At 55.1% G+C, this 20,963-nt stretch overlaps 1 protein-coding gene across 2 annotated transcripts; it reads right to left on the bottom strand.

Annotated features, from left to right (window-relative positions):
- Positions 1-607: 607 nt before the first annotated feature.
- On the bottom strand, positions 608-19,699 carry VSX2 (visual system homeobox 2). Of its 2 annotated transcripts, none has more exons than XM_045448213.1 (5): positions 18,946-19,699; positions 17,569-17,653; positions 13,742-13,865; positions 3,564-3,744; positions 608-2,797 (listed from the first exon to the last, which is right to left on the bottom strand). In XM_045448213.1, the coding sequence occupies exons 1-5, from the start codon at positions 19,313-19,315 to the stop codon at positions 2,415-2,417; spliced, it is 1,143 nt and encodes a 380-aa protein (XP_045304169.1). In that variant the 5' UTR covers positions 19,316-19,699; the 3' UTR covers positions 608-2,414. The 2 variants fall into 2 exon arrangements, with proteins under 2 accessions (XP_045304169.1, XP_045304170.1); XM_045448214.1 differs by having other exon boundaries at positions 608-2,740; positions 18,946-19,695.
- Positions 19,700-20,963: the final 1,264 nt, after the last annotated feature.

Below are 20,963 nucleotides of genomic sequence, written 5' to 3'. Positions count from 1 at the left end.
GGGTCCGGGAGGATTATACCCACTCCCAAGACAGGGTGCGGGGACTACTGGCTCCCTGTCATTCTCCTTTGACGATGGCCTGCCAGGAAAATCTCTTCTGGGAGGGAGTTCCACATCTGAGGCAATTTGAAACAGTCTTATGAGATTTCTGGAGCCGAAAGCTCAAAGAGAAGCTATCCGGCCGGCTCCCTCCTCTCTCGCAGCTTGCAATTCCAGCCAGCACATCGTGGAGCCGCTGGGTCGCAGCTGTCTGCGGGCAATTTCATGCAGTCCTTTCCCACGTTTACTTCCTGTCTCTTTAACAGGATTTGGCTCAGGTTTGTTTGACTTTTACTTCCAGAGACCACTGCCTTTCCCACATGTTGCCGTTGTGTTTGGGTTGTAGGCAAGACCTTAAGAGGGCACACATGTACACAAAAGGAGGGAGTCGGTACTCTGGTGGGGGTGGGGGGCAAGGCGGGATTGGGATATTTCAGGTGTGTCTGCAGTGGAGGAGGGTCCCAAATCACGGTGACAAGTGCCCCTGAAAGGTGGCGTCGGCTCAGTGGAGAAAGGCAGGCCACGGTGCCAGTGCGGCTGGAGTACTTTCAAAAGAGGAATCTGGTAATTTTGATTTAAAAATGCCTTCGTGGATTTACTTTTTATGCTACCCATACGTACACCATCCTCACCCATGGAGGATTCCTGGATCCCTCCTCCCCTGACGTTTTTACATCAATTTTATTCTTACTTGTGTCTTTACAGAAAATGGCACAGAAATCACAGGTTTGGAAGAGCTAGAAGTTATTACAGTTCCGTATTTCGAACACCTCAATACCAAGTTTCTTTCTTCCCACTCTATGTACAGTATTTACACAGCAGGGGCTACAGTCTAACACTTCAAACCAACTGGGGACAAAGACAAGAAGAAGAAGAGGGGGGAGTTCCATGAACGGGATGAGGAAGAAATCAACTGTTGATACGGAATTAAAACCCCAACTCACTGTCTCAGACCTTCCTCTTGCGAGGTATTCCCTGCAAGGGTGGGTGGCATGGCAGAGGGAAATGTCAGGGGGGTGAGGGAGACCTGCGTCTGGCCCCGGGGGCAGCTGCAGGGAGGCCACCCGTACGGACAGTTCCTCTCATCCGCAGACAGGAAGAAGCACCCTGTCACCTATTCCTACACGGTCACTATGTCCCTCCTATTCTAGCGGGCAGACAACACGCATACACCAGGCATGGTTTGAGTTGAACACCGGCTCCTGCTTTGCTCTCCTCTGAGCCCTTTCTCTTTCTCACCCTTCTGGTTACGACTCCTTGATGCCTATAATAGCCCCAGGCCCTCTCCAAGCTTGGCCTCCCGAGGATGGTCTGGATCAAGTGGAGCCGAGATCTGTGGCTTCTTATGGGTTCATTTTACAGCTGGATTGGGGTGCTCCAAGGCAGGACACATGCGAACCGATAAATTGCAAGAAGCTCTAGAAGGGTGTCTTGCAAGGCAAGTCAGGGTCACAGGCATCACACCAGGGGGGTCAGGATGCTTCAGAACGCAGGCCCCAGGGCTCCGGGTAAGAGTTCGGCCTCCCCAACAGTGCCATGACCACAGCATTTGTGACGTGTACCCCCTGGCTGCAGGGCCCAGGCCCAGGACTCTACAGATATTATACATGGCCCCGTGCGGTGCTGGGACCCATGCTGGGGGAACGGTGGGGCGGGCTGGGTGTGGAGAGGGCCGGCAGGTTCCTAAGGGTGACCGTGGAGGGCATGAGACAGAGGGTGGCCGAGGGGCTCAGGCTGAGACCTTCCAAGTTTAACCTGGACCGTGGGCAGAGGTTGTAGCTGGGCCTGCGGGGCAGCACATCCACACCGCAGAGGCCCAGGCCCGGGCCCTCAGGAAGGAATAGGCTGGCGAGCGCCATTTTACTGAAGACTGGGGGGCTCAGGACGTTGGTGCCAGAGTGCGGGTCCTCAATCCCCGTCACCGCTGTGGCAGGCAATGAGTCTGCAGCAATGGGCTTTGGGCCCCGCCAGAGCAGAATCCGTAGCGGGTGTAGAGCTGGGAAGGGGAGGCTCTTTCACGCGAGAGAACAGAGAGTAAGGGGTGGATTTGGGCAGGGAGAGTCGCCAAGGGATTGAGTGAAAGCGGCTTGAAGGGGTGGTTTGGGACAGCAAGAAAGCTTCTGAGGCAGGGCTGTTGGGGTGAAGGGGAGGATGCTGGAGAGGTCAAGACCAGATAGGGGGTGTCTCCGCGTGGCCCAAAGCCTCGGCCAGAACTGAGTTGTGCCTGAAGTCACCCCGGGGGTCATGGAGGGCCTGTGGGGCCGGGGGAGGGGGGCAGAGGCCAGGCCTGGGCCCTGCCTCAGAGAACACCTCCCGACACCACAGGCCCCGAAGAGAGCAGAGTCCTGGGGCTCCGGTAGCTGCGTGCCCTTGACCTAAGCCATGTCCTCAAGCTGTGGTGGACTCAGCTTCTCCGCTGGCCTGTCTTCTTCCATGGCGTCCTCCTCCTCTGGCTCCTCGGTATTCCGGGCCAGGCTGTCGGGCCCAGACACAGTCCCCAGCACTTTGGTGCTGTGCTCCTGAGCTCTGGCTCGGAGCGCCGCAATGCTGTTCTCCCTCAGTTCCTCCTGGGACATGGCCGCTGGAGGGTCGGGGCCCCGCTCCTCCGGCTCCATCTTGTCGAGTTTGGGCAGGGCCTGGCGCTCCACCTCGGGCTTCCTCCCCGACTCCGCTGCGGCCTCCAGCGACTTTTTGTGCATCCCTAAAAAGAATTGTTGGTATTCGGGTTTAGAAAAGCGCCTGGGAAAGCCATCTTGAACTGAAAACGGCAAAGATAGAGAGAGGCCAGAATTAAGGACGAGCAGAAAGCCTTACTTCACACACCGCAGTCACGCGAGTCCCAGGGGCAGGGGCCGGGGCCGGGGCAGCGGGAGGGAGGCCAGGGGATGGGGCTACAGACCAGCAGCCAGGCACCAGGCCTGCAGAGGGCTTCTTCAAGTCAGGTTCCCCAGCACCTGGGCACTGGGCAGCCTATTCTGTCCCTTCCTAAGCATAGCACTTGCCCCTCACCCCCATCTCTCCCTCCCAGGATTCCAGATCTTAGAACCCCACGATAGGCTGGTGCTGCTTACCAGACATAGACCTTGAGGGCAGGTGGGGAAGATGGCAGGAGAGATTTAAGGGGGAAGAAGTCCTTTGGGAAAAACCAGAATGGTGGCCACAGGGACCTAGGGGTCCCCTGAACCCTCAAGAGGGGCGGTTTCACTCACCACAAGCCCACCTTTGGCCAAGGGGGGAGGAAGGTACAGCCCTTATCAGAAGACAAAAGAACCCAAGTTTCGGGGCCTGGCAGGGATGAGAGTCCTAGCCACCCAACAGGGGGGCACAAGGGATAGACACCGAGCCCTGGGCCCAACCTGCCCTCTGAGCCTCCTAAGGATGACGAGGAGGGCTGTTTTGGAGTGCCTGTGTCCAGCTAGGCTGTTGTGGCCAGGTCTCCCTGCTCCTGGGTTCTGTCCCCTCCTCCAGGGAGCCCGCTCTCCTCACCACAGGGGCAGGGCCCCAAGGAGGGTGCGGGCTCTTACCCAGCAGCCACGGGGCACAGGAGTCCATGATGCCATCCTTGGCAGACTTGAGGATAGACTCTGGCAGGGGGATGGAGTGCCGCACCATGGCCCCATAGAGCCCGTACTCCGCCATGACGCTGCTCCGGCCCCAGCACTTCTCCCGTTTCCTCCACTTGGCTCTGCGGTTCTGGAACCAGACCTGCAAGTGACGATGAACAGGTCAGGGGCGTGTTCTGAGAGACGCTGAGGCCAGGCCCTTACCTCAGTGTGCCCACTGGGAAGGTCCCCACCCCTTTGCTGGCAGCTGCATCCCCTTGTGACAGCTGGTCTCTCCGGCAGGGTGTCCTTACTTAAGCTCCCCCGCCCCATGGTGCCCCTGGGGTTCCTCCAGGCTCCGAGTGCCCAGAATGAGGACACCCAGTCCTGTAAGAATACGATGGGTGAATTTTTTTTTTAATGTTTTATTTTTTATTTTTGAGAGCAAAATAGAGAGTGTGAGCGGGGGAGGGGCAGAGAGTGATGGGGAGAGAGGATCTGAAGTAGTCTCTGCAATGACAGCAGAGAGCCCTGGTGGGGGGGGGGGGGCTAGAACTCCTGAGAACCAGGTGATCACGTCCTGAACTGAGGTGAGACACTCAACCCAATGAGCCACTCGGGTGCCCCTCTTTTTCTTTTTTCTTTAAAAAAATTCTTTAACGTTTATTCATTTTTGAGAGACAGAGAGAGACACATTGTGAGTGGGGGAGGGGCAGAGAGAGAGGGAGACACAGAATTGGAAGCAGGCTCCAGGCTCTGAGCTGTCAGCACAGAGCCTGACCTGGGGCTCGAACTCACGAACTGTGAGATCATGACCTGAGCAGAAGTCGGGACGCTCAACGGACTGAGCCACTCAGGCGCCCCCTTTTCTTTTTTAAATCGAAGCAGTTCTAAGGTGATGGAATAGAGGCCTCATGACAGGGTCTTGCAGGTGGACAGTCCCCAGCATGGTCCTCAGTTCACCTCTGAGAAGCCCCACCTGGATAGCTCTCTTGCAAGTGTGCATGCCTCCAGCACATAAACAGAATCTCTTTGTGACTCGCAGAGGGACAAATGCCTTCCAAGGGCTGGACTAAACGCACCTCTTGTTCAGGGCTCCCTCTCCACCACAACTCCAGGGGCCAGAGCTGTCTGGGAAGCGAGCGAGTGTGGACCCAGGCAGCAAAGGGCATTGCACCTAGGGAACAGGAAGCGGGGGGACACACTCCCAGGAGGACTGAGTCAGCCCCCTTTCTCTGCCCTATCCTGGCTAAGCCCTCCTCTGCCCTCCATTCATCCTCTATTCACCCTCTCCCCCCCAGTTTTGGATCTAACCCTGAATGACATTTAGGGGAGCTGGACATCCATCCCTCAGTCAGGTTAGAAGACAAAATTCTCCTGGTGTGCAGAGAAAGCAGGGTGCGGACCTAGGAAGGTGCAGTGGGGGGCACCCTAGAGGTTGTTTCTCTGGCCCCAAAGCTGACTGGTACAGGGCATGGGGTACCCTCGGGGTGTCCATAGCACTCCAAGCCGGTGCTTGGGGGAAGGGAGATTCCTTGGTCTCCCAAAGCAGCTTTTCTGAGATTTCCGGCAGCTGCCAGGAGTCAGCGCTAGGGACAGCTGCAGTGTCCCTCCAGCAGGTGAGAGGCCCTGGAGAAACCAGTGGGCGCTGTTAGGATCCCAGGCCCGGCCAACGGCCCCCTCTTGGCCCCCTCGCAGCCCCTCCGGGCCCTCACCCCCGGCATGGCGAGACGGCCGAGACGCCCCGGGAAGTGGGGGGCTGAGGGGGAGGACAGAGGCGGGTTCCGGGAAAATCTATTAGTTTCCTCTGCGATTTCCATTCCCTCGCCTGCGCCGGGTCCCCCGCCCTTCCCTCCGGGCCCCTCCCCCTCCCCCGGAGGCGGAGGTTTCAGCTTTTGATGAAAAATTGCTCCAGCTCTATTCAGGAGGCGGCAAAAGAAGAGTCACCCCCAGGGGCAGCCCTGGGCTGATTGAAAAATAAGTTAATTTCTGTTTGAATCGATGGGCCTCAGGCACTGAAATATCACGGGAAATTAAAGCGGCTGCTCTCTCGGGAGCCGCGGCATTGACCCGCACTAATTAATGCTGGGGAGGCAGCGCGAGCCGCGCCGCGAGCCGCTCCCCCTCCCCGGGGGACCCCAAACACTTCTCATTTAACTAATTAGACGGGGAAAATTGGGTGTTAATTTGTTTAGGATTTTTTCCCCTCTTCTCCCCAGCAGCTCCCACCCCAGCCCCCACCCCGCGCGGGGGCGCGGGAAATGAATGCGGGGCTCGCCGGCAGATGGCTGCCCGGGTCACTCTGCAATCTTCTCCGACTTGATTGCTTGATTAGGTCGTTAGCACATTAAAAAAAAAAATTGCTTGCCGTCTGGCGCTGGCGTGATGAGTGGGACGCGCGGCAGCGCCTGGGTAATTTATCTTTTTATACGGCAAAGAATTTGATTTCAATCTGCAGATATATGGGGCGCCTTTGACACCTGTTTAACATCGCGCCGCTGACAGTTTAACCCTTTGCTGCCTCGGCCGCCGGGAGGCCCCGGGCGGGGGTTCGGATCCGCACGCCCCCGCCGTTCCCGCCGCCGCCGCTATGTGGCGCAGTGAGAGCCCCGACGGCCCCAGGTAGCCGCGAGTCTACGGCTGCGCGCGGCCGGCCGCCTCCAGCAGAGGGCGCCCCGGCAGCCCCGCCTCGCCTCCTGACAACCTCCCCAAAGCCCCGTGGTCACAGACACCCGCTGCGGGGCTGCGGAAAGACCGCACGCTCCACGCACACCTTTAAATAGACCCAAATGTGTGTGACCCTGTTTTGAAACATCTCCATTTGTAAACAACCAGGAACCCATAAAAATGGGAGAGAAGAGGCCCAAAACGCCCTGGGCCTCGCCACCCGCAATTGGAAAACTGTCTCTCGTTCCACCCTGGGTGGAGCCGCCTACGGCGAGCTGCACTTTTGCCACCACCGGGTTTGGCACCTGCCGTTCCTGCTCGGGCTCTCCTGGAGAGCTGCGGAGCCAATGTGCGGGATCTTTCCCCTGGTCTCGACCCAGGACCGCCAGGAGGGCTCCTGCCAAGGAAAGGGTTTATGCAGTTTGAAAGCCACTAGATGGCTGCGCTTCGTGTGCTACAGAGCGGAGATCAGCAATGCAAGCCCAGGCTACCTCACCCATCGTCCTGGCCTGGCTCTAAGCTGTTTAGATCCCTCCCCAGCGCCACCTGTCTGTCCTGCAGGCGCTCTGCCCGACTATCTGCCAACCCCAGTGCCTGCGATTTGTGAGACCTCTGTCTTGTCCTGTCTTTCTTCCCAATAGCCCTCGGTGGCCCTCTATAAGTACCCACTTGTCTCAAGCTGCCTTGTTCCATGGAGGATAAATCTAAAAGGACTAATTCACATAAAAATGTAAGTGACTTCTGGTTTCATCCACCTCTCAGAGAAGGCAGAAGGATGAAGCCGTTGGCGATGGAGCGAGGCACCGAGTCTGACCACAGAGACTTGGGAAGGCTTTCTTTATGAATCTAAGTCAGACATTTACTTCCTGGTCAGGAGCTAACCTTCTTGCTTGAATATAGTGCATTATAAAACAACAAGACCACAACCTCTTAACTGGAACCCATGCAGCCAGACTCCACCATGTTTTGGATTTTAGAAAGAAAATGTGATGTAAATACCACCATTACATGGCATTCTACTGCAGCAGCACACCCAGAATCAAACTCACTAGTTTGGATTTCTGCAGCAAAGCATATTCATACTAAAAGGGATAAATAGGGGCCCCTGAGTGGCTCAGACGGTTAAGTGTCTGACTTCAGCTCAGGTCATGATCTCATGGTTCGTGAGTTCGAGCCCCGCGTTGGGCTTTGCGCTGACAGCTCAGAGCCTGGAGCCTGCCTGCCTGCCTTGGATTCTGTGTCTCCTCTCTCTGCCCCTCCCCTGCTCAGGCTCTGTCTCTCTCTCTCTCTCAAAAATAAATAAAACATTAAAAAAAAATAAAATAAAACAGATAAATAAAAGCATAGGGAATAATAAAGAGCATAAAGTTGGGTCTGGTTTTTGCCATTAGTGAGTTTTGGATGACACACGTAGGAAAGAACCCTGTTTTCAGCATGGTTTGGCGTTATGGATTCTGGAGAAGGGATTGTGGAGTATGCAAAGGCAGAGACACCCCACCCGCCCCAGTGTGGATGCCTGGGAAGATGCAGCACTCTGACTTCCTCTGGATTCCATGAGCACTGGTGCTTGGGGTGGGGGGCGGGGGACAGGGAGCTGGCGGGGGGCAGGGCTCTCACATGGAAATAGCATTTTTATAGGAACACTAAAGAAGGGGGTACAGACTTGGGATTCAGATTATCTCTGGGGCCTATAAACAGAACCATTTTCCTGGGTCTCCTAATTTGGGCAAATGAATAACCGGTCTGCAGATCAGACTTTGCCCACAGACATCCCCAGGGGAGTTGGTGCCAGCTGGTCGTTCAAACCAGGAGTCATCCGGACCCTCGGTTATGGGCTCCTGGAATGCCTGGCTCTCTGCAAAGACCAGATGCTGCTCCAATTTATGGAGGAAACCTGGACAGCCAAGACAATTTCTTTTTAGGACAGTTGGCAGGGACGCGGTGGCGGTGGTGCCTCGGAGGGAAGTGGACAAGGAATGAGCATTAACCCTAACCACTCTTCATATTTGCCTTTCTCTTCCCTTCCTGGAAGCAACCAGCATGCGTACAGAACTTTGAAGTGTATGAGAAGCACTGAAGGCAGACAGTCCTGAACTGGAATTCTCAGCTGTGACCACGACTGCTGTGTGACTTGGGGCAAGTTCCTTGCCTTCTCTCAGTCTCCATCTCTTCAAATATAAAACAACACCTATTTTTCAGGGTTGTTTGAGGACTGATGACAGAAGCGAAAGTTTCGAACATCCATGCTCATCACACAGAAGGTAGGTGTTCAGGAAGTGCTACTTGTTATTTCAGTGGAGGCGCAGAATAGCAGCAGGAGTCTGCCCAGAGGGAACGTTAATCAACAGCATTACCTGCCCCTCTGGCCTCCTCTGCATGCCCTTTAGCAAGGCTGGACTGACAATAATAACTCCAGGAGAGGGGCAGAGAGACAGAACCAACCTTCAAACCATGCTATTTTAATACAGACAGCTTCTGGTTTCCCCTTAGGCATCCAGAGGGCCCAACGGATTTCCCGGATTTCCCTGCCACTCTCAGCACATGTGTAAGGTATTGCAGGCCCTTGAGACTCAAATGCAAGAGAACACCCATGCAGGTGCCCAACGCTCCCTGCAAGTTGGCCGTGATCAGAAGCTAGGAAGCCTAAGTTGGAGATCCTTGCTCTGCCTCCAACGGTCTTGGTGATCTTGGGTGCATTTCTTAGCCTTTCGAGCTTTGAGTGCCTCATCTGTCCTGTAATACCACCCTCTTGAAGGTTTGTTATAAACATGAAATGTAACAGTGCATGGGAAATGCCTGGCACGTAATAATAATTAAAGAACCCTGGCCTGATGGTGGATAAATTCTGTGGATAAATGTGCAGCAAGGCGAGGTTCCGCTTTCCAGAAAATGCTCAGTGGAAAACTTTTTACCTAAAGCCAGGTCCTTCCTGGCCCCGCTCCCACCTCTGAGGTTCCTTCTAAGCATTTAGATCTTTTTCCCTACTTGGTCTCTTGGTTCTGGCAAGCGCCGAATACTCCTTCAGTCGCTCGCTCCTTCAGTTTCCTGGCTGCTCACTTTCTAGAAGAGACTGCCCCTCTCATGCGACGGTCAGGTCTGGAACTCTTCAGCAGAACCTGTGTAAAGGTCATGGTCCTCACCTGCCTGACACTGCAGGGCTCTGAGTGCCTGAGCAGGGACCCAAAGTGACGCCCATAGTAGCCGGATTTGGCACTCCAGGCAAGAACTTCCGGCTTGGGAAAGGATCTGGGTTTCCTGGTGCATTTCCCCTCAGAGGTGGTGCCCCAGCAGCGCTCAGAAAGCCCAGTAGGATGCCTCTGGCTGTCAACAGCTAGTCTGGCAGGTGCCTCCACAACTGGCAGAGAGGGTCCCAAGAGTGTGTGCCTCCATTGATAGACTGGACCTGGGGAGGGGTACTTGCCAAACAGGTGCCCTTCTGCCATAGGGCGCACTCGGAGCAGACTAGGCAAGGCTGTCAGCCATTTCTCTCGCTGTGCGTGTGGCCAGCGTGAGCAGCTGTGGTTGTGCCCATGGCTTCTGTCCTGTCCTGGAAGCTCCCATCTTTGCATTCCCACCGGACAACATGTCCAGGGCTCCTTCCCTCAAAGGTCTCCCAGGAGACCCTCTGTGGTTTTCCCAGGACTGTCCCCCCTAAAGGAGACATCTTGTACAATGGACGCTCTTTGCACATTCTGGGCACTTGCCTCCCCAGGCCCCGCCCTCCAACCTTGTCTTCCTGCCGTCAGGCCTGGCTCTGTCGGCCATGTGGCAGTTTCCATCACATTCACCCAGCTTCTTTCCTCTCTCCTCCGGCTGGAAGCTGATTAATTTGGGCTCGTTGCGGCAGTGATTTAATGACTTAACACTCCACATGCGCTCAGCATTCCTGACACCATATTTCAGCGTCTCCCTTCCTGTCCCAGCTTCAAGCTCAGAGAAGCTGGGCCTTGCTGCAGCCTCTGACGTCCAGTAGGGGGCGGCTTTGCCCACATTTCCCAGTAGCCCAGGCAGCATCCTTCCGTGCACACCTGACAGGTCATCTTGTCCCTCATCCCGCCCTGTCACCCCAAACTCTACTTCCCTCCACTCATATGAACCCACCTGAAATGCAGAAACTCCTTTCCTGAGCCTCTGTCCCAGCGTTTTTACTTTGGCTGCCCACAATCACCTGGAGAGCTTTAAAAACATACAGATGCCCAGGTTTCACACCAGAACAGCTGGGCTTGGGAGCCCAGCATGGGTGTCTTCCAAAGCTGCCCTGGGATGCTAATAAATGTTCCAGGCTGAGACACCCTGCAGCCTTCTGTCAAGGTACATCTTCTATCTTCTGGAGTAAAATTCCTTAAAACTTTGTTCCCTATCCTTGGGCAGGGATCCCTTTAAAAGAGGCAGAATGGGGGACGCCTGGGTGGTTCAGTCGGTTAAGCATCCGACTCTAGATTTCAGCTCAGGTCATGATCTCACGGTTCGTGAGTTCCAGCCCCTCATCAGGCTCTGCACTGAAAGTGCAGAGCCTGCTTGGGATTCTTTCTCTCCTTCTCTCTCTGCCCCTCCCCCGGTTGCTCTCTCTGTCTCTCAAAATAAATAAAACTAAAAAAAAAAAAAAAAAAAAGTCAGAATGGAACAGCACTAGTCAGAGAATCCAAACCATGAATTTATATACAAGAATGTGCCCATTCAAAAAAAAAATTTTTTTATGAGTGTGTTTTTGAGGTTTTTTTCTTTAAGAATAATGTCTGGTACTCAAACAAATTTTGGTTATTTTTTTTGAGAGAGACAGCGTGAGTGGGGAGGGAGTAGAGAGAGAGGGAGAGAGAAAATCCCCAGCAGGCTCCACACTGCCTGCGCAGAGCCCAGCGCGGAGTTTAAACTCATGAAACCGCAAGATCATGACCTGAGCTGAAATCAAGAGTCAGACCGTTAACTGACTGAGCCACCCAGGTGCCCAATATTGGTTATTTCTATAAAGGTTTGATATAGGTCCCCACCTGACCTCAAACCATCTCTGTTCCCCCAGCTTCAAGTCAAAGCACAGGCTTCAAGCTCAAGAGGAGGTGGTGAATTTCCGGGCTTTAGACGCAGACCCGGGTTCGAACTCTGTGCCCCCCACTTGCTAGCTGTGTGGCCTTGGGCAAGTTGCTGTGCTTCCGTTTCCTCAGTTGTCACCAGGATTTAATGAGATCAGCGCTGAAATGGAGTGAGCACTGGGCATTTCCCCGGGCATCACGCGGAATTCATTACGCACGGCGCATAGCATCTGCACAACAGGCAGGTGTCACCATCATCCCCATTTTACAGGAACCAGAGGCTCTGCAAGGTGAAGTAACTTGTCCGGTCACTCAGCTGGGAATGGTGAAGCCAGGATGTGTTTGGCTCCGAAACAGTGCCCCTAATCACCCTACCTACTCCCTTGCCCTGTGCACGTCATGTATTCAGAACACCTGCACATGGAGACTGCTCTGTAAATGACAGCTGTGATTGTCACTGACACATGCTAAGGCTTTCTCCCCCAGTGTCACCTGGGGCAAGGACATTTAACAGCTCACAAACACCTCCTGGAGGCAGCATTTAGCCAAAGAACCCTGTGGTGCTCAAAGACTGATTCTTGTCTCCATTCTCCCATTTCTACAGTCCTCACAGTCCCAAGGGCAATCAATTTACTCCACACCCTAGCTCCTCCTTGCTGGTTCCTGCAGCTTCAGATGCCACGGATAGATGCCCCTCCCACCCCGCCACCCCCAGGCAACTTAGAGAAGGGGGGGGGGGCATCTGTGGCAACCGCAGTAACAGCTGAGGAAGAGCCATCCACCCAAATCCCTCACACACTCCCGCCCACCATCACCACCGTCACCACCACGGCCAGATTTTAGGACGACCCACCGCAAGAGACAGTTGTTCCTTCCTACTGGTCAGTGGTGCAAAAGTGAGGCCTGACAACAGGGGAATTTTTCAGCCGTCCACCCCAGCCGCTCGTAATAGCCAACTTTGTGCTAAGGAAGGGCCAGGTATGGGTTACCACTGCACGTTGACCGGATCAGGCCTTGGCTTACACACACGCGCACGCGCACACACACGCGCACACATACGATTCAGAATCAACACCCAGGCTTACCCCACTGGACCCAGTTGGGTGGGGGATGACGGATCCAGGCCACCATGGATAATGTACCAAACAGATAATCTGCTTATGAGTAATTGAGCTCATTGTTAGTGCCAACGTCTAAAGCTACTGGCTGAAATTCCATATCACTTTCCAGGGGAGAGGAAGACTCTTCTGGAAAAGTAGCTCATGTCTCATTTCCAGTTCTCGGGTTGTCCAATGAGAGAACACAAAACAACCCACAACTTATCTGGTTCCTTCTCCCCCCAGCACATATCCCACCTGGAGACCCAGGGTTCTTGACTGGGAGGGGTTTCAGGAAGTCAGGACACCCCCTACCAACAACTTTTCCCAGCCTTAGCAGTGAACTGTTCTGGACCATTCCACTGACGGGAGCAGCTTTCATTTAAGGATGTGATCCAGTTGAGGCAAATCCAAATCTGGAAATGTTTCTCCTCCTACCACACTCACTTCTTCTGCCTCATGGAGGCCCTGCCTAGAAAACCATCCGATTTCATCTCCTCCCAGAGAAACCATTAAGCAGCCACACTCCTGCCCAGCTAGTGATGTTCTGGCCTTGGGAAGGTCTTCCTGCTGATGAAGGGAAGCCCTGCACCCACCACAGCTGAGAACACTCCTGTCCAGACCCATGGCCGGTTATGCCGCAAAACTCTCTAGGAGAGGCGCACCTGGTTGGCTCAGTCAGTGGAATATGTGATTCTTGATCCCAGGGCTGTAAGTTCAAGCCCCATGTTGGGTGTGGAGATTACTTAAAAATAAAATCTTAAAAAAACAAAACAATGAGCCACACTTACAGGCACAAGTCCCCAGCCACATCCCAGGGCAGGGCCAGCTGTTCACGTGTGAGAGGAAGAAGAAGCTTCCGGTGGATGGGTGGATGGACGTGGTGGGGAGTAGACAGAAAGGGAGGGGGCAACCTTTTCTTCATGGGTCAGGGGAGTGGAAGAAAGGGAAACAGAATGGGGTCAGGGCTAGAAGCCACTCTCCCCCTCTCCCCACCTCTGGCCTTGGAGCAGACATTTAGCTGTCCTAAGAGATATTGACCACAACAAAGACCCCACTGAGAGCCCATGACCCACCCAGCACTCCTTTTCCCACCACAGGCCCCTTCACGGTCTGCCTGACATACGCCTCAGGAAGCCTAGGGTCTGGAACAGCAGGCCAGGCTATGTCATCTAAGTCTCTAGTCCCCAACAGTGCCCACGTCACATGGTGGGTGTTCAGCAAATACCTGTCAGCTTAAATGAACTGTTATTCATAAGGACCCATGGCAAGGGGGTGGGAGATGGGGTCATAGGTGTCCGGGAGCCTGGGGCAGTCAATGCCTCCGAGGGTGGGGAAAGAGAGAGAGGGGGACTTGGGGCTCTGTTACCTGTATCCTGTCTTCTGGCAGCTCCGTTTTCATGGCCAGCATCTCCCGGGCATAGACATCTGGGTAGTGGGCTTCATTGAATGCCTTCTCCAGCTCCTCTAGCTGGTAGGAAGTAAAGATTGTCCTAAGGGGAGCAAAATGACACACTCAGGATCCAGCAACTGAAAGACACTGTTCCAGAGAGGATAGAATGGACCTCCTCTATGCCACCTGGACAGACCCCAAATACAGGCTGGCTCAGCACAATCCGACATAAACTCCTTCACACACACACTCACGCTCACAGATATTTACACACACTCATAGCTTAACACTCTAGACTCGTCTTCATTCAACACTGAAGATCCACCCTGCCCTTCTTGGGAGGACATTATTTCATAATGTCGGTGACATTTCATAATGGGAGTCTTTCTAGAAGCAATTTGGGGGAAAGGGTGTTCAGAAATTTTAGAAAACTGTAGAAAGCCCTTCTTCTTCCTTCTAAGCACAGAGTGAGGGACTCACCAGATAACTTAAGGCCTCTGGCCCCCTGGGACCTGCTTCCCAGTTTCCTCTCACAGACAACAAGTAGTATAATAGTCGATCCTTTTTTATTTGGTCGTTGACCTTTTAATGACATCCAAGTTCAAAGACCCACCAGAAAGTCAAATGCAACTGCAACCCCAGTGTTTGTACAGCTGAGAACTGAATCTCCCACCTCCTCATGCACCCCAACACCTTGCCCTCCTTACCGGCCCTTCCCCTGCCAGCATCCAAATTTACTAGCTCCTTAGAGCTGCCTGCAGACCCCCTCCACTTCGGGGCGGTCCATTCTGGTCACTCTCACTCTGAGAGAGCCTACCTACACAGCCCCCACTCCCCACAGAGCAGTTTCCATTGACCTGTTTGGGTCCTGATCCGTTTTAAAAATCTGGTACAAGCTACAGCCTTTCTTTTGCCCTGGGCCAATGTGCAAATGAATATGGTCCAACACAAAATTTTACCTCCAATATCAGGGGCTTCATGGAGCCCATCTTTTTTCCGTGAACTATACGCATCCACTTATAGGCACAAATTCTTCTCTTTTCAGACCTTATAGTCCAGATTCCACAAACCCATTTGTAAAAATGGTACATTCCACGCTTGAGCCTCTGGGATCTGACCCTGGGACCAGCATGGGGTGGTGTGGGGGGGGATTGGTTAGAATCCTTCACTGACGGCCCTCACTTTCACCCTTAGCCAACACAAGGGAAAAGTATAGGGGTAAGCCCCAGTGGGTCCTTGTGCTGGTGTGTCGGCTTTAATATCTTGGGGGATGATGCAAGGGATGTGTGAGGAAGAAAGATTCTGCCCTTTATAGAAAATGACTGGCTTGATTCTAAATCGTTTCTCCTATTCTCCTGGGAGGGGGGAATGGAATGTTTATGTATACAGAAAGTGAATTCTTCAGAATGTTGAAGATCTGCTGGTTTCTATTTTGCTCTTGTCACTTACTAAAGGGCCCCTGGAAGAGATCGTCCAAATAAACAATCAAAATATGCAAGCCGTTTTCAAAACTAGGGAAACAAAGTCACACAGGTATTGTGGTTTGGCCAAAGCCAAAGAAGAGACGTTTAGAGATTTAGAGATTTAGAACCATTCAAGTGCCAGCCTCTGCATGGGAGAGCTCTCATCGAAAAATAAAACAAAATAAAACCTCAAATCCCCCAAACTTTCCCTTAGTCCTGCCTCAGAGCGAATCCCTGTGTTGACACCCGACGTGCCCTCCAGGGAGCCTCCTGTATCCCCAAAGTGGGATCCAAACCCTGCTCCTGGCTTTGCGCAGAACCCCAGCCCCTTTTGGTGCCCACTGCATCCGGTCTGCAGAGCTGAGCTTTCCCAGTACAGAGAAGTGCAAAATCTGAGAGACTCCCAAGGCTTCTGCTCCATCCCTCCTCCCTTCTCTAAGCCCAGCACATTTCAGAGAGAAAAAGAGATGCCCATCTCTCATCACCAGACTCTAGGGTCTCTTACCTGAAATCCTCAAATGAGAGAAGTTCAGGAAAAAATATTTTTTACTAATTAAAAGCTGCACTGGCAATCAGTCACCGTTCTAATAATATCTCTAATAATCTGCTCCCTTCGTGCACCAGACATAACCTGAAACCCAGGGCAGGTGGTGAGTTATACTGTCGCACTGAGAAGCCTCCAAAGCTCCCAACCATCTCCTCAGAGGGGAGAGTGTCAGAGGAAGACAGTCAGGAGCGTTAAGCATAGACTTTGGGCTATGGGTCAGCCAGCTCCAGGTGCCACACAAGGACATGTCCTGGAACAGAAACACTGTTCCAGCATGCACGGGATGCTTTTTCCAGAACTCTCCTTGCTATGTGAACCCTGCTTCTCATTCCATACCAGCACAGAAGCAGTTCAGCCCGGACTCGGAACTGTCCTCCCTCCATGGTCCCCGCGTCTGTCCCCGCTCGCTCGGGGAGGCTGACAGGATTGCCCACCCTGGGACCAGCACGAGATGGGCGCATTAAAAAATGCTCTAATGAATATGTGTTGGATGAATGAATGTCCAAAGTGACCCAGGATCAATGCTTCCGTTTAAAACAAAACGAAGCTAAACAAAACAAAACCACCGCCGGGGTTACTGAGAAACCAAGTCAAAGTTCACCCTCATTCCAGCCTGAACCTATTGGGGTCTTAGAGGCCAGGAAAAGCCATTTTACAAGGTGGAAGCCAATAGAGGGGTTTTCAGGGGCTAAGGAAGAGGAAAATGCAAAAAAGTACCCAGAGAAAGGGTGCCAAGAGGCTGAGAACGAATTGGGGAGAAGAGGATGGGGTGGAATGCAGCAGGGAGAACTCGCAGGGGAGAAATGTCGGGAGAGTCAGCAGGAACCCTCTGGAGATCCCACCTAGACTGGTGCGCAGAGAGAGATTTGGGGAAACACACCAGAGGGTGAGCACCAGTAGGAGTCTGGAGGCAGCGCTTGCGGCCAGTCGGGCAGGTTTCTGGTTCTTGCTTCTCTATTTCCTTAACAACCTCCCCATCAATTCCTACAAGGACCGGGTAGCTTGTGGAGTGGATGAGGACAGGAATGAGAGTCTGGGGTGGGGGCGGAGAGGGTTTACTTTTCAGGAATTACCTTTCAGCACCTATTACGTTGCAAAAATGTGCCAGTAAGGCCAGTTTGAAGGCATATCTTTTAAAATCCTCCCTTTAGCCTGTGCCCTAGTGCAGCCCACTCCACTCCAGCTGGGGCTGGCGGGGTCAGCCAGTTCACACACCTTCCCTCCCCATTTTACAGACGAGGAAACCGAGGCTGGGGGACGGGAAGAGACTCTCTCAGGATCACAAAAGAGCAGAAGCCTAACGAAAAATTCCCATCAGTGCAGGTATCACGCTCAAGATTTGGGGAACGGTGGGAGCAGAAGACTGGGGGGAGGGGGGTGGCAGAGAGGACAGGGGCCGCGGGAGAGGAATGCTGTCCGGGGGCCGAGGGCAGAGGGACCGGCGTGCGCGGGGGAGGTACGTGCGGCTTTCCGAAGGTGCTGGTGCAGGGGTCGAATCTGGGGGCCGTCTGCCCCTCTCCGGTTCGGGTTTGGCCTTTCCTTTCTCCCGAAGGAAAAAGCCCGCCCCGTGCCGCCTCCCCGGAGGCCACACACCATCCTCGCCCCGTGTGGCTGGACGCCGGGGTCCCGGGCGGATGTCCCCAAACAACGTTCGGTCTCCCCGCCCCGGCACAGCCTCAGGTTTCAACTCACGAGCCGGCGAAAATAGGGTCGGAGCGACCCGACCCCCACACAGGACACGGCAGGGAGTGGGTGAGCAGAAGAGGTAGCAGAAGGCGCCGCAGGGGCCTTACCTGTGTCTCCGCTTCTTCCGTTTCTTGGTCTGGTTTAAAGCCGATTTGGACATTTTTCGGTCGCTGGAGGAAACATCTTCAGAATCTGAAAAGCGGGCGGAGGCACATGCGGCAGGATGGGGGGAGCGCTAGCCGGCGCCCGGGGACTTGAGGCGCCCGAAGCCCGCGAGGGCCCCACCCCGGGCCGCCTGCGGAAGCGCCGGGGGCCTGCTCTGCCCGCCTCGGAAGCCCTCCGAGAGGGCGACCCCATCCCTAAGCCCCGGCTGGCTGTACCCGCGCCGGTGCCCGAATCCGCAGATTTTGAACAGATTTCGTTGCAAGAGAGGCAAAGGCCCCAACGCGCCTGGGGCAGGGACGGCGGTGGAGCGAGGCAGCCTCAGGGAGTCGCGGGGCCCGCGGGTGGTGATCCCCGCGCTGCGCCCTGCCCCGCGCCGGCAGCCCCGGCGCCCCGGGCCTTAAAGTTGGCCCCGAGGAGCGGAGCCGAGGCGCCGGGAGCTGGGCGCCGGGAAGGGCTGGGGTCTCCCCGGGCACAGCCCCTTTTTTCCGTGCCTGCAGAATGCGCCCCCGCTCGAGACTGGAGAGACTGCGACGCGCCACTTTTCGTTGCCCCTCCAAATAAAAATAAAATAAATAAATAAAAAGATAAACGAAAAATCGGGGGAACTGCCGAGCGAGAGCGCGAGCCGGAGCCCGAGCGGGTGGGGACGCAAGGCCGGGAGAGCAGTCCAGGGAGGGCGCGGTGGGGTCATCCCGGGGGCCCCCCGAGCCGGCAGGCGCCGGCATCGGATATATTGTGGCGTTTAGGAGCAACTGAACGGCGGCCGCTTCGGCCGCAGCAGAGGCCAGGTTGTCCGAGTGCGTGGGGTGAAAAATAAACCCCAGCTGACCAACGTGGGCGTTGTGGAACGGAGAAAAAAGAGAAAGGAACAACAACTTTGGATACCAGGGCTGGGGCCGAAGCGGGCACCCGCTTCCCCGGGCCTCCAGCACACGGAACAGAGCGAGGGTCCTCCGGGAGGCCGGGGCCGCAGTGGAGCAGCGGAGCTGGGGGCCCGCAGCGCGCCCCACGGGCCCCGACACGCCAAGCCCGGCTTCCGGTGGGGCCCCAACCTGGCGCCGGGGCAGAGCGGGGCCCGACGAGGGGACGAGAGAACAGCGCGGAGGCCGGAAACGCCGGGGCCGAAACCAGGCGGCCGGCGGGAGCATCCTCCGGGCCCCTGACCCGGGCACGCCAGCCCCAGGCCGGAGCTGCGACCCCTCGGCCAGGCGCGAACTTTTGCGCCCGGGGGAGGCCTTGCGGTGCCAGCGAAAGCCGACGGCGTGGAGCTCCGGCTCTTGCCCCCAGTCAGGCAGCCTGGCAGCCTCGCCCTCACCTACCCGAGCTGGCCGTCTGGCTGGTGTCCAGCGGCCCCGACGCTCTGCCCAGCGGCTGCAAGTGGACGCTCTGCGGGTCGGACAGCACTTCCAGGAAGGTGGGCTGCGCGTAGAAGCCGGGGAGCCCCCCGGGCCCCAGCAGCCCCATGCCGCCCACTCCTGCGGGACTGAGCACGGAGCGCGCCGCCAGCAAGTGCCCGGGGGCCAGGCCGTCGAGGGCAGCCCGCGGGTGGGAGCTGGGGGGCTCCTTGTTCAAGCCCAGGATCTCCTGAATGCCGAACCCCGTGCACCTGGCCGGGGCGACCCCCGAGGAACTCTTGGCCACAGTCTCGGATTTGGGCTTGCTCAGCGCTTCCCCCGCTTTCCCCGTCATCTCCCGGTTCTTTGGAGGGGCTGAGGCCGCAGGTCTTTCGCTCCCCCCACCCCCCCGCCGGGCTCCCCGCTTCGCGAAGTTGGTCCCAGGTGCCCCCTCCGGTGTCTAATGCTCTGGAGCCCCAAGGAGATTCCCCTTTTATCCAACCAGGCGGCAGCCCAAGTGGGGTCAGAGCTGAGCAGCCAATCACCGGGGCCAGGAGCATTAGGAATTCCAAAAAGCTGGCAGCTCCCGCCGCAGGCAGTACCGAGGGGCCAGGGCGCTGGGGGCCGGGCACCGGGTGGACTCGCCAGGACGCCCATGGGCAGGGACCCCAGGGGCTGAAACGAGTCAACAAGGTTCAGGGCTGTTCCAGGAGGCTGGGTGGCTTGGGATTCTGAGCAGAGCCTGGCTGGGCCAGGTCCCTGGGGTGGGGTGGGAGGATGGGCTGAGGGCCGGAGCTAGAGGCTGGGAGTCTTCCTCCCTCCTTTGTGTCCAGTGCAGGTTGACAGGGTCAGAGAAGCCCAAATATGGGATCCTTGTGTAAAAGGCAGAACAAGGAAGAGGGGTAAGTGGGCTGGGCAGGGTGTGTGGTGGCATGGGAGAAAAGAGGGGGCCAGGGTGTGAAGAGGGAGTTGTGTGGGTGGGAAGGGCTCCACATTTGCCTTGCGGCACAGGATAAAGTGCCTGGTTCAGAAGAGCTACTCAGTAAACATTGGCCCAATGAATAAATGAATGCTAAAGGGGTCCGGAGTAAGAGTCTCTGGTGGGAGAGAACAGTGGTGATTTCATTTGGAGAACAACCATGGCCATCTGAACATCTTCCTAGAGTAAGCATGAAGTGTGCCCAGCTTCCATGGAAGGACTTCATTTATTCTTCCATCCATTCATTCGACTAAAACGGACTGAGCACCTTACCAGCTCTGAGCTAGGAGCCAGGGGTTCTGCAGTAATTCAGATAGACAACACAAGGGATCAGCTATCCCTTAGAGTTCACTGAGCACACAGAACAAAGAGGATGGGATTGTTGGTGGGGAGGAGAGGGGTGGCGAGAAGGCGTTAGAGGCCATTGAAAGGTGAGCTTGTGTCTCCAGTTGAGTGGGATCCCTTGACTAACTCCTGTGTTGGAAGTTGCAGAATTGCCGCCAACTGGGCCAGTTGAAAAGTGGTGAGAGGCAGGAGCCTTATCTGGGGAAAAGTCTGAATTCCAAAAGTGGGCAGTGGAGCCACTGGTTTCCTGCTTGAGGGCTCTGCAGGGAACATGATCCCCTTAGGCCCAAATGTGAAGTGAAGGTGATTCTACACACACACACACACACACACACACACACACACACACCTGCCACGGACCTCTGAGCCCCTGCATTACACCAGCTCAGCTAATTCTTCTGTGACATTCTTGGGGCCAGGGACTGTCTTATCTACGTTGGCATCCCCCTCTACTGTGCCTAATATACACTAGGTTTTAAGTCTTTCTTTCCTTTCTTTTTCTTTTTCTTTCTTTCTTTTTTCTTTCTTTTTCTTCCTTCCTTTCTTTTCTTTCTTTCCTTCCTTCCTTCCTTTCTTTTTTTCTCTCTTTCTTTCTTTCCTTCTTTCTTTCCCTTTTAAGAGAAGTAAGCCTTTATTTCCTTGCTTCACAAATAAAGTTGGTTGAATTGATTGTTTTAAA

The sequence above is a fragment of the Leopardus geoffroyi genome, chromosome B3, assembly GCF_018350155.1.
Source record: "Leopardus geoffroyi isolate Oge1 chromosome B3, O.geoffroyi_Oge1_pat1.0, whole genome shotgun sequence".
NCBI lineage: Eukaryota > Metazoa > Chordata > Mammalia > Carnivora > Felidae > Leopardus > Leopardus geoffroyi.
Note: the sequence above shows the minus strand (reverse complement) of the source record. Positions and strands in the feature narration are given on the sequence as shown.